Here is a 13,396-nt window from a genome sequence, read left to right on the forward strand (position 1 = left end):
ACCTGGTTTCTCTCAGTCCAAAACTAATATTTGGAAAAGGAGGTTTTATTTCCCTGTAGTTGAACATAAACATCCTCTCCGAGCTTCCTTATGAATAAAACATCACCTTTTTGTTTAGTGTTTCTTTTATTCACCTTGGCCTCACACTTACCATCCGCTTCAAGTTCCCGTGAACTATTAATTATTCATCTCTTGTAGTCCTTTATCTTGGGAGCAGGACTTCCTAGGGGTCAGTCTCACTGTTGGTCGGGTGGAACAATGGCAGGTAAGGCCCCTCCACCTCCTATGCTGGCCAGGAGCTGAGCAGTGACAAACGGCACCTGGGCCCCGTGCCCCAGGAGGCACAGTGGGCTGGTAAGGCAGAGGGCCGCAGGTGTCGGCTGGCTGTCACGATTCTGCTTTTTTGCTTGTTCATTGCAGCAACATCGGAGGTGAGCAGTGAAAATGCTGAAGGAATCAAAACAGGGTAAGAGAAGGAATTCCCCAAGCCATGTCCTTTACCTTGGAAAACTAGACTGCATGCCTGGCTGCGGTGCGAAGCTTGGGCTTGGTCTCGCTGGCATGAGTCGTTTGTTCCCATCCCAAAGAATTTTCCCTTTTAAAAATCAGATAGCTACCTACATCTGTGAATCATGTGATTAGGATTGTCAGCTGCAGTGTGGTTAAGTGAATCTGATTTAAAGTATGATTGAAAACTACTTGCCGCATACTCCCTCCCACCACAAATGCATTTTTGTTTGATGTGTTCTTGTCAGAAAAATATTAAGCAATAGGTGTGATGTTTGTTTGTTTGTTTTTTTTTGTATTTTTCTAAAGCTGGAAACCGGGCGAGACAGTGAGACAGACTCCTGCATGTGCCCGACTGGGATCCACCCGGCACGCCCACCAGGGGCGACGCTCTGCCCACCAGGGGGGATGCTCTGCCCCTCCGGGGTGTCGCTCTGTTGCGACCAGAACCTTCTAACGCCTGGGGCAGCGGCCAAGGAGCCATCCCCAGCGCCCGGGCCATCTTTGCTCCAATGGAGCCTCGGCTGCGGGAGGGGAAGAGAGAGACAGAGAAGAAGGAGAGGGGGAGGGGTGGAGAAGCAGATGGGTGCTTCTCCTGTGTGCCCTGGTCAGGAATCGAACCTGGGACTTCTGCACGCCAGGCCGACGCTCTACCACTGAGCCAACCGGCCAGGGACTAGATGTGAGTTTTAATGCAACTTTGTGTGCATAGTAAATATGAAACTTTTGACTTCTAATCAGGTCCTTTTGTAAAACAGTGTTTTCTGTGCTCTCTTTTATTTTAATTTAAAAAATTTTCAATTACTGTACATTCAATATTATTCTGTATTAGTTTCAGATGTACAGCACTGTGGTCAGACAATCATGTACTGTATAGAGTGGTCCCCCCAATATTTCTGGTACCCAACTTGGTCCCATCCACAGTTACTATGCTGTTCTATTCTGTATTATTCCCTACGCTGTACTCGACACCTTGATGTGCCTCTGGTCTCCTTCGGGGGAGTCCTGCACTTTGGACATCCCTGCCCCTTTGCTGTGCAAGACCTTCTCTTCTGAGAGCAGAGGAGGCGGAGTAGCCCAGGCCAAGGGGGACCATGGTGCAGGTGGAGGCCACAGGCTGACAGGCCGGTCCCTGCAGATTGGGAGCTTTGATAGCAGACAGACGGCTACATTGCTCAGACTTTCTTTTTACTCTTTCTTAGGGCTTAGAAGAAGTAATCTACCTGGTTTTCCCCTTATAGTCCACTTATTTATTTATTTATTTATTTTTAAATTTTTATTTTTTAGCAGGCAATCAATCCTTGACCTTCTGGGAAAGCTCTGGAGTTCTGAGCGTGGGCAGGTGGTGGAAGGAAGGGGTTCTCATCACCTCTTCCGCCCAGGAGAGGCTGAGCGTCCGTCCCTACCTCCCCGTCTGGCAAGGCTGGCCTCCCCAGGGCAGAGGGACAGATGGCTGATGGAAGGCCACGTCAGTGTTATCGAGAGATGGCGATAAGATTACAAGGCTCAGGGTGGTGGAGAGAGACCAGAGAGGCATGTCGTTTTCTTCCTCTCATTATAATCACTGCTCTAAAATTGATGGATGCGGAGCCGCTGGCCGCGGAGCGGGCGGGCGCCTGCCCTGGCAGCCTGTCTTCGCGGGAGGAGATAAGGAGAGCCGGAGAGCCCGTAATCAGGAAGCGTTTAAGGAAAATTGCTTGCCCTCCCCGTATCATGTTTTAGGGCTTACACAGCCCACGGACAGACACCATTTGCTTTTTAAACAGAGTGATATTATGAATTTTAAGTGATTGCAGAGCATGGTGTGTGATCACAGCTGCCTCAGGGTGCAGTGGGATCACCTTCAGGAATGCTTAATAGAACAGCTGGCCGTTGGGTTGATCTTCCTTCCTTGTGAGGAGACAAAAATGGGGTCGAGCGAGCACGATTTCTTCCCAGGCAACAGCGGTGCTGGCTGGACTGCTGGAGGTGTCCCCTGGAAAGGTCGTGCCAGGGGTGGCTGCTCCCCAGCAGACACTTTTGTGGGCAAAGGGACAGAGCGCTTTATCCCAGACCATCCCCAGACTGTCCCATCAGTGGTGGTTACTTCTCGGGGGTAACTACCTGGCGTTGTCGAGCCCCCATTGAAAACACGAAGAATGCGCTCTGGCAGGATATCACTGGACAGGCCTGGCACACCTTGCTAGGGAATCACTAGACTTTGCACTTCTTTTCTATGAAAACATAGTCATTCTCCAAGTGATGTGAAACCCCACATAAGGAGTGGGAAATAAAATAATTATCATAAGGCAATTTGGCCTGAACAGGACCATGTATCTTGGCTCACACACATGGCTTAGATATATATATTTTTAATTAAAACACATTTGCTGTAGTATATTTGAAGATCTTTAGTCTGCTTTTCTTAATAACCCTGGGCTCAGCCAGAGTCTTTTGCTGGATTGTGTGAGTTGGCATTTTCTTAGCCTTTCTGCCAAATAAACCCTTTAATGTCAAAATAGGAGACAATATGACATGTTAATCAGATACTGTGATATAAGCATAAAGAAAAGCAAAAAAGAAAAATGTGGTGTCAAAACTTCATGATAGAAATCATTAATATCTCCCTAATCTTATATATACTGCCATACCCATAATTCTTTAAAAACAACAATTATTTTTTAAACCAGGAATTGGGGGACAGCAGCGCTCTGTGCTGTTAACAGACCAGTGTAAGTTTTCAGTGGCGCTGGCTTGTGGGCAGGCGTTCCCACCGGCGAGGGTAAGTTTAGAGATGCAGTGTGCTCAGAAAAAGAAGGATTGTGACAAAGGCTATTGACTCATCGATTGGCTGGCCCTGGACCCCGAGACTGGCTGTCCTTCCCAATGAGGAGAAAGACCTGGATTGATTTAGGGGGCACTGCCAGCCTGCCCTCTCTCTGCCTCTGTCTCTGTGCTTTAGTCTCTGTCTCTGTTTCTGTTTCTCTTCCTCTCTTTTTTGTTCCCTCTTATACCTTCCCTCTATCAATAAACTTTACAGACTAGTGCATATAATTGCCTACATATGCAATGAAAAGGTTCTGGAAATCTACATACCCCTGACATTTTAACAGTTATCTGTGAGACGATCATGCATGATTTGACTTTTCTCCTGCATAAATGTCAGCATTTTTCAATTTTTTCACTGAGTATATCTTTTATCATTAGAAACTTTTAATAATAATAATAAAAAAGAATTAGGAGGCTCTGGCCAGGTAGCTCTGTTGGTGATAGTGTCATCCCAATACGCCCAGGTTGTGATTTCAATCCTGTCAGGGCACATGTAACTATCAACCAATAGATGCATAAATAATTGGAACAGCAAATCAATGTTCTCTCTCTCTCTCTCTCTCTCACCCCCCTTTCTCTTTCTCTAAAATCAAAAAATAAAAAAGAAAGAAAGAAAAGCAATACTGAGTCATAGTCATACATAAAATGAGGGTAGAAGGCAACCTGCCTCAGAATGTGGAAAAGCAGTTTGCACAAGCTTCTTCCCTCCCTTGACTGTAATATCTGGTCAGAGCGGGGACAGTGTTTTGCTCACTGTTATTTCCTCAGATCTGGCATAGTAGCTCTCAGAGTGGGCTTGGGTCCTTGTTTGTGGAATGAATAATAAGAGAAGGATCTGTGGTAAAAAGAAGATGATTTTGAAGGAGGCAGCTGGTCAGTGTTCAAGTGATGCTATCAAAGATGGTCTATTTGACATTAAGTAAAAAGGACAATGGCTTGGAACTAAATGCTCTGATGGTTATAACTTAGGCAGGATCTAATAAAACTCTCATTTAAAACCCCAGTAATCTTTTATTAGAGAGAATATTATATATAGACCAGGGTCCAGAATTGGTTGTCTCTATGGGAAAATAAATCTGGCATATATTTTAATTTGAATTTCTTTGAAAATTTTGAGAGTATATTTATGAAAGCTGGGGACAGTGGGACAAGGATATGCTGTGATAAAACAAGCGACAGGAAAGAGACTGCGCGAGGCCGCTGTGGCTCTCTTGGAACGGTAGAGGAAGGGACTGAGCCTGGGCGGGGCGGCTGGCAGCTCATTAGAGAGTCAGGGAAAAGGGGGCCTTGGGAAGAGTCAGGGGGTGAGCCCAGGTGAGCTGCTGCTGCCCAGGCTCCCCAGATTGCAAGTCTCATTCGAGTTTAGGAGATGCACGCCTGGGAGGGAAGAAAGGTGTGGGCGTGCTCCGGGAGGGTGAGCCACTGGCATGTTTTTTAAACAAGAAAGGCCTTTGTGGGAATCCTGAATGCTGCTGTTTGATCACTCACTAAAAGTTCCTATAACAGGAATTGTGGGACGTGGGGGAACCTGCATCTGCTCTGTGTTTGACAAGCCTGTTTCTTTCAAGAGGAAGTATTAATGGATTTATCTGGTGCCAACGCTGCTAATGGAGGGAGGAATCTGACCTTCCAGTCTCCCCATTCCACATAATCTGGGTGTTCAGCCAGCCGGGACTCAAGGTGTCTGCCTGGCTCAGCAAAGTGCCCTTGTAGGCAGCTGCCAATGTCCCTGGAAGCACCTGCCTACAAGTATCTGGTCTGAAGACTGCAAAAGTTGAGTAAGTTTTGCCCTGGCCGGTTGGCTCAGCGGTAGAGCATCAGCCTAGCGTGTGGAGGACCCGGGTTCGATTCCCGGCCAGGGCACATAGGAGAAGCGCCCATTTGCTTCTCCACCCCTCTGCCGCGCTTTCCTCTCTGTCTCTCTCTTCCCCTCCCGCAGCCAAGGCTCCACTGGAGCAAAGATGGCCCGGGCACTGGGGATGGCTCTGTGGCCTCTGCCCCAGGCGCTAGAGTGGCTCTGGTCGCAACATGGCGACGCCCAGGATGGGCAGAGCATCGCCCCCTGGTGGGCAGAGCGTCGCCCCATGGTGGGCGTGCCGGGTGGATCCCGGTCGGGCGCATGCGGGAGTCTGTCTGACTGTCTCTCCCTGTTTCCAGCTTCAGAAAAACGCAAAAAAAAAAAAAAAAAAAAAAAAAGTTGAGTAAGTTTGGAGCAGGCTACCCTGCTCCAAACAGGAGATTCACCAGACCATACCTTTGATGGGAAAAGTTAAATCACTGCCTAAGGGATCTTTCCAGAAACTTCAATATCAAACAGAATACTCTGGGACATTGGTGGTGGATAATCTACGTCCATAGTCTTTCTCTGCAAACTGCCCATGTAGTTGTCGTGGCTCCTCAGGACTCAGGTCTGTCACTCTAATGTTTTTAGACTGTTTCCTGCTGAGCTGTTTAGAAAAAGAAAAAAAGAAGAAGCAATCTGTATTAGCCAACAGAGCTTATACTGGTGATTATTTAAAGACTAGATATGCACCTGACCAGGCGGTGGCGCAGTGGATAAAGCATCGGACTGGGATGCCTAGGACCCAGGTTTGAGACCCCAAGGTCGCCAGCTTGAGCACAGGCTCATCTGGTTTGAGCAAAGCTCACCAGCTTGGACCCAAGGTCGCTGGCTCAAGCAAGGGGTTACTCAGTCTGCTGAAGGCCCACGGTCAAGGCACATATGAGAAAGCAATCAATGAACAACTAAGGTGTCTCAATGTGCAACAAAAAACTAATGGTTGATGCTTCTCATCTCTCCGTTCCTGTCTGTCTGTCCCTATTTATCCCTCTCTCTGACTCTCTCTCTGTCTCTGTAAAAAGAAAAAAAAATTAAAAAAAAAGAAATATTTAAAGACTCGATATGCGATTTCTGCTTATTGAGTAGGCACTTTCCTTCTTTGGCAGGATGAAAACAGTCGTGAGAGCGAGCAATCTTTATTTATTTTGGTCCTATAACAAGACTTGCTTTTTCCAGAGCGAGGACAAAGTAAATATATTTCTCAATGTCAAAATAATATGAAAACTGAAATTTCATAAAAGGGGGTTCTCAAGCACATTTAATGCTCAGCATCAGCGAAACTGTGTTTCTTTCTCTGTGGGCAATTTGTTGAAGTCTATAAGTTATGTCTAAAATTTTATTAGCATTTATGGAAATGTGACTGATTGTGAATGGTCTTGAGAGAGAGAAAAATCAACTCATTGTCCACTTAATTGTGCACCCATTGATTGCTTCTCATATGTGCCTTGACCAGAAGTCCAACCAGTGACTTTGGGGTCAAGCCAGCATCCTTGGGGTTGAGCTGGAGACCCCAGGCTTGAACCAGTGCTCTGGGACAACACTTTATCCACTGTGCCACCAGCTAGGGCTGAATGGTCCTTCTTTTAAGGATGGGTGCCTGCCTGGTATAGATGGGTGTCCTTGTGTGTCCCTGCCGTCATCCTCATTGGGTGTCTAGTATATTCTTCACTTCGGCCTTTCTGGCCCATTTGAGAAACCAGGGCCCTCAGAATAGAGGCAGATGACTCTAGGGATGCCTTGACCTTCCCTAGCCTTTGTGGCCACTCCTGGCCAGCTACAAACTGTAAAAAGACATCCATTTATCTTCCATACCTCCTACACTTTTCCTGTCTCTTCTAATTCAAATATAAGTTTGCTAAAATGTTAAAGAGTAAATAAGTAAGGAAAAACAATACTGCTTTCTGTGTAGAAATTACATGCTTGTTTTGATGAGGGCCATTTTATTATTAGATGCTTTGCTGCATATTATGTTATCTTTGCAGTCTGCTGAGCCCCCTTGATTGGATACTGGGAGGAAATTGTTTCTTAATGTAATTTTATGTTTAATTTATGGATTTGATGCCTATGTTTTTATCATTATTTCTGCTAGCTTTTAATTAGATATTTTTTGCTTTTATAGCCTACGGCTATTTGATGGAGAGGCAGAGTTTTATAAATTAAATAAGTAGATATGGTTCACTTACAGGAAAAAAAGAAGAAAATAATCAGAGAAAGTAAACTATTTAGGGGTGTGATGATAATTAGTTCCTTAATTTAAACAAAGATCTGCCCACAGCACACAGCTTTGGAGAGCTGGCAAGACCATGGCTTGCTGATAGAATGGAGCCTTCTGCACTGCCTCATCCCACGTGTGCCTTGGACACTCGAACTATCATGTGCAGTTGGTGTGAAAAAGGAATAACAACTACAGAAACCTGAAGGCCTATGATGTTAGTCTTGACTTTTGCTAACTGGTTATGTGAACTTGGGCAAGTTATTTATTTCTCTGAGCCTCATCTCTAAAAGTATCTACTTTACCTGTCATCATAGGGTCCTTATAAGGGAGAAATTACATAATGGATATAAAACTACTTGTTGAACTGTAAAGTATTATACAAATATAAGGCAGCAGTCATATGCTGACAGGTTTTGGGTTAGATACTGCACACATTTTTTTGGCCTGCACTGTACTTTAAAAAAATTTTTTTTTAATTTATTGATTTGGGTGTGGAGAAAAGAGAGAGAGAAACATCGATTTGTTATTCCACTTATATATACATTCATTGATTGATTCTTATATGTGCCCTGACCAGGCACTGAACACACAACCTTGGCCCATCAGGATGACAGACACTCTAACCAACTGAGCTACCCAGAAGGGTCTGCACTGCACTTTTAAAAATAGAGCTAACATTTTAAAAAATAGAACATTTACATAAAAGTTTGTATTTCTGACTTCTTTTGAAAAACTCATGCCATGTGGCAACCTGGGCCCCATTCTTGTGGGGCAAAGACTGGCCTGAGCTGCATTGTGGCAGTCCCTTTAGATTGGTCACATGGTTTTCAGATCCCTCAATCTGCACCATATCCTGACAACACTGACAATGTGAACAGTCCCTTTAGTTTTCACGTGGCCTGCTTGGCTTCTGGGGACATTAGAGTCCTTGATACTTGAGGAAGATATTGGGCTGCTTTAATTTTGGGAAGAAGTATTGGATTTTGAGTGTGAAGTTCAGAGCTAAAGCTCCAGCTCTGGCATTTTCTAGCCAGGGCACCTTGGACAAGTCACTTTACCTTTTTTTGAGTCTCTTCCTTCATATGTAACTGCTTCTTAAGATTTTAGAATGGTTTTATACTAGATAAGGACCTCTGCTTATAAATAGAGTAAGCAATCCATATATGTATGTATCAGTAGATATACAGTTACGTATCACATCACAATGATGTGTTGTGTAACAAATAACCACGGAAATTTCAGTGGCCCACAGCAATAAGTTCTTATGTTTCATAAGTTGGATGGTGGCTCTGCTGCTCTCTTACACGTGTGGGGTCTTGGCTGAGACAGCTGTGCCAACTCTGTTCTGTTCCACGTGTTTCATGCTCAGCAGGTTAGCCTGGACTTGTTCTCATTCCAAGGTCAGTGGAGCAAAAATGTGCCTGTGCTGTATTCAAGCCTGTGCTCACATTATCTTTGCTAATATTCCCAGTCTCATTGTTGAACCTGGAGTCAAGGGTTGGGACAGAAAGCCCCACACACAATGGAAAGGCACTGCTAGGTTAGATAGAGAGAGATCTAGGGACGAGTAAGGATTTGAAGTCATATTTGCCATCAGTTTACCACAGTACTGTCACTGTAAGAATGTCCAAACCTCTAGAAAATTTTATAAGAGTTTATTAGAGCCAAACAGAGGATATACATGAAAACGAGATCTCAACAGAGAAAAATGCTTTCCCAAATGACAATGTGTAGTTTCTTGTATACATTTGGAATTAAAGAGGGAATGTAAGTAAGATTACATGAATGTGGAAGAAATGCAGAGAAATCTCTATGATTGGATTACAAAATAGTTGACAAGATTATGTGCTCTCTTGAAGGTGGTTAGTCTTCTGAGGGGTCTGAAAAAAGAGGCATTTCAAAGGTATGTTAACCTAAACGCATGAAAACAATGCACAGGGCTTGCTTAAGGCAAAAATAACCTTTTACTAGGAAAATTAGAGGTCTGAGGTATGGCTACCCAATATGACCTGTCCAGTCAGTAATTTATGACCTGCTTACCTTGTGAGGTTACTTTTGATCACTGATTTATCACAAAATACCCCCCCTCCTTTTTATTCACAGTAGAGTAAGAAAAACTGTTGTAACAAATAAATTTCCAAAGCATTTAATGGCTCAAATGCAGTAGAAGTTAAATTTTATTCATTTAATAATACTAGTCTTGGTTGGAAGGTAGCTTTTTTCACATAATGATTTAGGGACCCAGGCATCTTCCATTCTTGTAGCTCTGTCATCACCGAGGTCCCTTATTGTCACCATCAATCCCAGGATCTAAGGGGTTGACCAACTTCTTCCTATAGGGCCAGGTCATGAATAATTTAGGCTTTGGAGGCCATATGAACTCCCTTCTAACTACTGAACACTTCCCTTACAGTACAAAAATAGCTATGGACAATATGTGAAAGAATGGGCATTACTGTGTTTCAATAAAACTTTACTTATAAGAACAACAAAAAAAAAAAAAAGAAAGAAAGAAAGAAAGAACAAAAAGCCACCTTTAGCCCATGAACCATAGTTTGCTAACCCCTGCCCTAGAGCTGCAGAACTGATAGATATTGGGTTTACCTTGTACGTTAACATAGAGGACAGTTTTAGCAAATATTTTGCCCCTGAGATAAGAGGAATTTCCAGCTCTCCAGCCTGCTATCTCTGTTTCTTAGTGGCCAAACCACTAAGCCTATTCGCATATACACATTTTTCAAACAGCAGCTCTCTGCTTCAAGATAACAATTTCTATGTCAGTTAAGGTAGCTTAACTGCTAAAACAAAACAAAACAAAACCCAGGATATGTAATGATTCAAATGTAAGAGAAAAGTATTTCTATAACAGTTATGGCAGTTATTTCTGGTAGAGGTGTGGCTCTCCTTCACATGGAGATTTAGGAGTATGCATCCTCTCATTTTGGCCTGTACCTGATGGATAGAAGCAGAAAGAGCATGGAGGAAACAAATCTTCTACTTAAAAGTTTTGGTCATAAATGGCACACATTACTTCTCTTTTTCCATTAGGGATAATGTAGATACACAGCCACACATAGCTGTAACAGAGGCTAGGAAATCAGTCTAACCATGTACCCAGTTACAATCACACTACTATGCAAAGAAAGAATGGCTTTGGATGAACAGTAGTGTCCTTTAACTCTTACAAAATGTTATTAGATCACCTATATACCAGTGCCTAACACAGTGCTAAGTATGGAATGTACATTTGGTAAATATTTACTAAAGAAATGCATGAAAGGCATGAAGGTAGAAAGGTAGGCAGTCCAGAAGGAAGGAAAGAAAGAAGGGAGGAAGGGAGAGAGGGAGGGAGAGAGAGGCAGGAAGGAAGGAAGCAAGACTCCAGACCGTGTGTATGCCTGCCCACTTACAGATAGGCAGGACTGCCCATAAAGCAGGGATCTCAAACTCAACTCAGCATGTGGGCCGCAGAGCAAGATCACAGCCGTTTGGCGGGCCGCACTAGGTCTACAGAAGGCAACTGTTACGCAACACTTTTCTCACTGCAGTTGAAAACAAAAAAAAATCAGTACAACAAGCACAATCGTACATGCAGTTTACTCAGTGTCACAAAACGACCAGAAACTGTAGTTCGCATCACAACTGCTGTTAACTAAGCTAATATCTAGCTAGGATGCTAGAGAAATGAAAAATACAAGTAGGCTTACTTAATTTTATCCAAAATATTTTGAACTTTGTGGATTAGTCTGCGGGCCGCACAAAATTGTTCAGCGGGCTGTGAGTTTGAGACCCCTGCCATAAAGGATCATGCTTCTCCATTTGGCATCATGGTTGAATCTTTTCAGTACTAAGTAATTATTTGTGTCCTTTGGATCCTATAAATTGTGTACTATAACAGTCCACATGTCCTCTTTGACTTCTATAAACCTAGGGGAAAGAGAATTAAACATTACTTATTTTACTTAAGTAGTTAACTCATTCATCTTGTCACTTAGGTGTAAGTTAATGGGAAGGAATGAGGAAGAAACAATATAACAGCAATTGAAACACAACTTCCCAAAGTAATTAAGGTCAGAGCCATCAGAATTCACAGAATGAGAGTGTGTCCCCTCCCACCTTTAAAGTCTATCTACATGGACTTTATTAAGGTAACCTTTACAACAGGACTTTGAAGTAATCCAAATCATACTCTCGAGGTGCTACTGCCTGTCTGATTGAGGGGAGCCCTCTGTCTGTACCTATGGCACTTCTCTGATCAGTCACCTCTTGCTACCATCTGCTGTTTTGGTGACTGATGGGGCTGTTCCCATGTTGGGAACAAATAAACCCTGGCATCTTCATCATTGGGACAGTGCTAAGGGCGCAGGGACTGAGGGAGATATACTTGGCACAGTGCTGAACACAATAAAGACAGGGAGGGAAGAGAGGCTGGAAAGTATGGCTACTACCTTGTCTCAGGTGAGGGAGAGAGAATGAAGAAAGAGGTCTATCGGTGGAACTTAAAATGATGGGGAAGGGCTGGGATCTGCTTTAGGGTCTTGGGGAGGTACACGACCGCTTCAGCCTTGCTTTAGTGTGTCCACTAGACTGATGGTCTGAATTACCATCTTAGCTTGACCTGTTCTCATGGAACTGACTTTCACTGATAAGAGTGTATGGTTTGCTAGATACAGTGAAGACTGATCAATGGTGAAAATTCTCTGGCTGGGGCTCCCAGCTGTGAACTCTGCTCATTATTAAAAACAGTGCCACAGGCCTTACAGGCCCTGCCTCTAGGCAGGGTATGGGTGTCTACAAAGTAAAGGAAACTAAACATTAAAAAAATTCAATTTCTGATTTATATCAAATATGGCCAAAAAACATAAACCCATTCAATTACTTGAGATAAAAGACCTAAGAAAGAATTGAACATTTGTCAACAGGTAGTACAAAAGAAAATTTATTTCTGAGTATTTTGACACATTGGCATTCTGGATTGAGTTGGAACAATGAGTTACAGGCTCTTTATTCCATTTCATTCCCTGTCATTCATGTCATTTCATTCTACTTCATCCCATTCCATGCCATTCATGTCATTCCATTCCACTCATCTGTTTCCATTTCATAATACTAATTCATACTTAATGTTTCACAGTCTATTTGTGTTTATCACTTCAAGTGGAATGTTGGTTACATTGCCATTACTCGAGCAATCACTAAAAACCGAAATAAAAACATATAAAAATACATAAATTTAGCTCTGGCCGGTTGGCTCAGTGGTAGAGCATTGGCTTGATATGTAGATGTCCCAGTTTGATTCCTGGTCAGGGCACACTCTGCTTCTCCACCTCTCTTCCTCCTTTTTTTCCCCCTCTCCTCTCTCTCTCTCTTCCCCTCCTGCAGCCATGGCTCAATTGGTTTGAGCACATCAGCCCTGGATGCTGAGAATGGCTCTGTGAAGCCTCCACCTTAGGTGCTAAAACTAGCTCAGTTGCGAGCATGGCTCCAGATGGGCAGAGCATTGGCTCCAGATGGAGGTTGCTGGTTGAATCCTCGTTGAGGTGCATGCAGGAGTCTGTTTCTCTATCTCCACTCCTCTCACTTGGAAAAGAAGAAAAAAAATACATAATTTTAAATGGGATACTAAAAAATGTTCAAATAACCCAAAAAAAGGCAAAGAGGTAGACATTAACTCCATCAAATGTTAATTAAAGACAGAGATCATAAAAATGAATTAAATAAGAAATAATAACAACAGAGAAACAAAAAATAGAATAAACAAAATAAAATAGCAGAGAAGATTCCAAGATGGCAATGGAGTAGGTGAACATTCCAACTGCCACCTAACAAGACCAACTTGGATTACAACTTAATTTAAGAACAATCATCTTGAAAAACCAACCTTGGACTAAATGAAAAGGAGTGTATAACCAAGGATCACAGAAGAAGTCACAATGAGACTGGTAGGAAGGGCGGAGACATGGAAAGGGCTGCCCCACTCCCAGGAGCCAGCCAAGGAGGGTCCGGAGGGACTCTCACTGCAGGAA

At 43.4% G+C, this 13,396-nt stretch overlaps 1 protein-coding gene across 1 annotated transcript in view; it reads left to right on the plus strand.

Annotated features, from left to right (window-relative positions):
• The first annotated feature begins 217 nt into the window (after positions 1 to 217).
• The window catches only part of MYO3B (myosin IIIB), a 547,413-nt gene continuing 534,234 nt past the window's right edge, over positions 218 to 13,396 (plus strand). Inside the window, exons 1-2 of the mRNA XM_066345578.1 lie at positions 218 to 265; positions 421 to 466. Coding sequence (XP_066201675.1) covers positions 259 to 265; positions 421 to 466 — 53 coding nt within the window. The 5' untranslated portion in view covers positions 218 to 258. The remainder of the gene's footprint in view (positions 266 to 420; positions 467 to 13,396) is intronic.

Source organism: Saccopteryx leptura, chromosome 7 (genome assembly GCF_036850995.1).
Source record: "Saccopteryx leptura isolate mSacLep1 chromosome 7, mSacLep1_pri_phased_curated, whole genome shotgun sequence".
Lineage (NCBI taxonomy): Eukaryota > Metazoa > Chordata > Mammalia > Chiroptera > Emballonuridae > Saccopteryx > Saccopteryx leptura.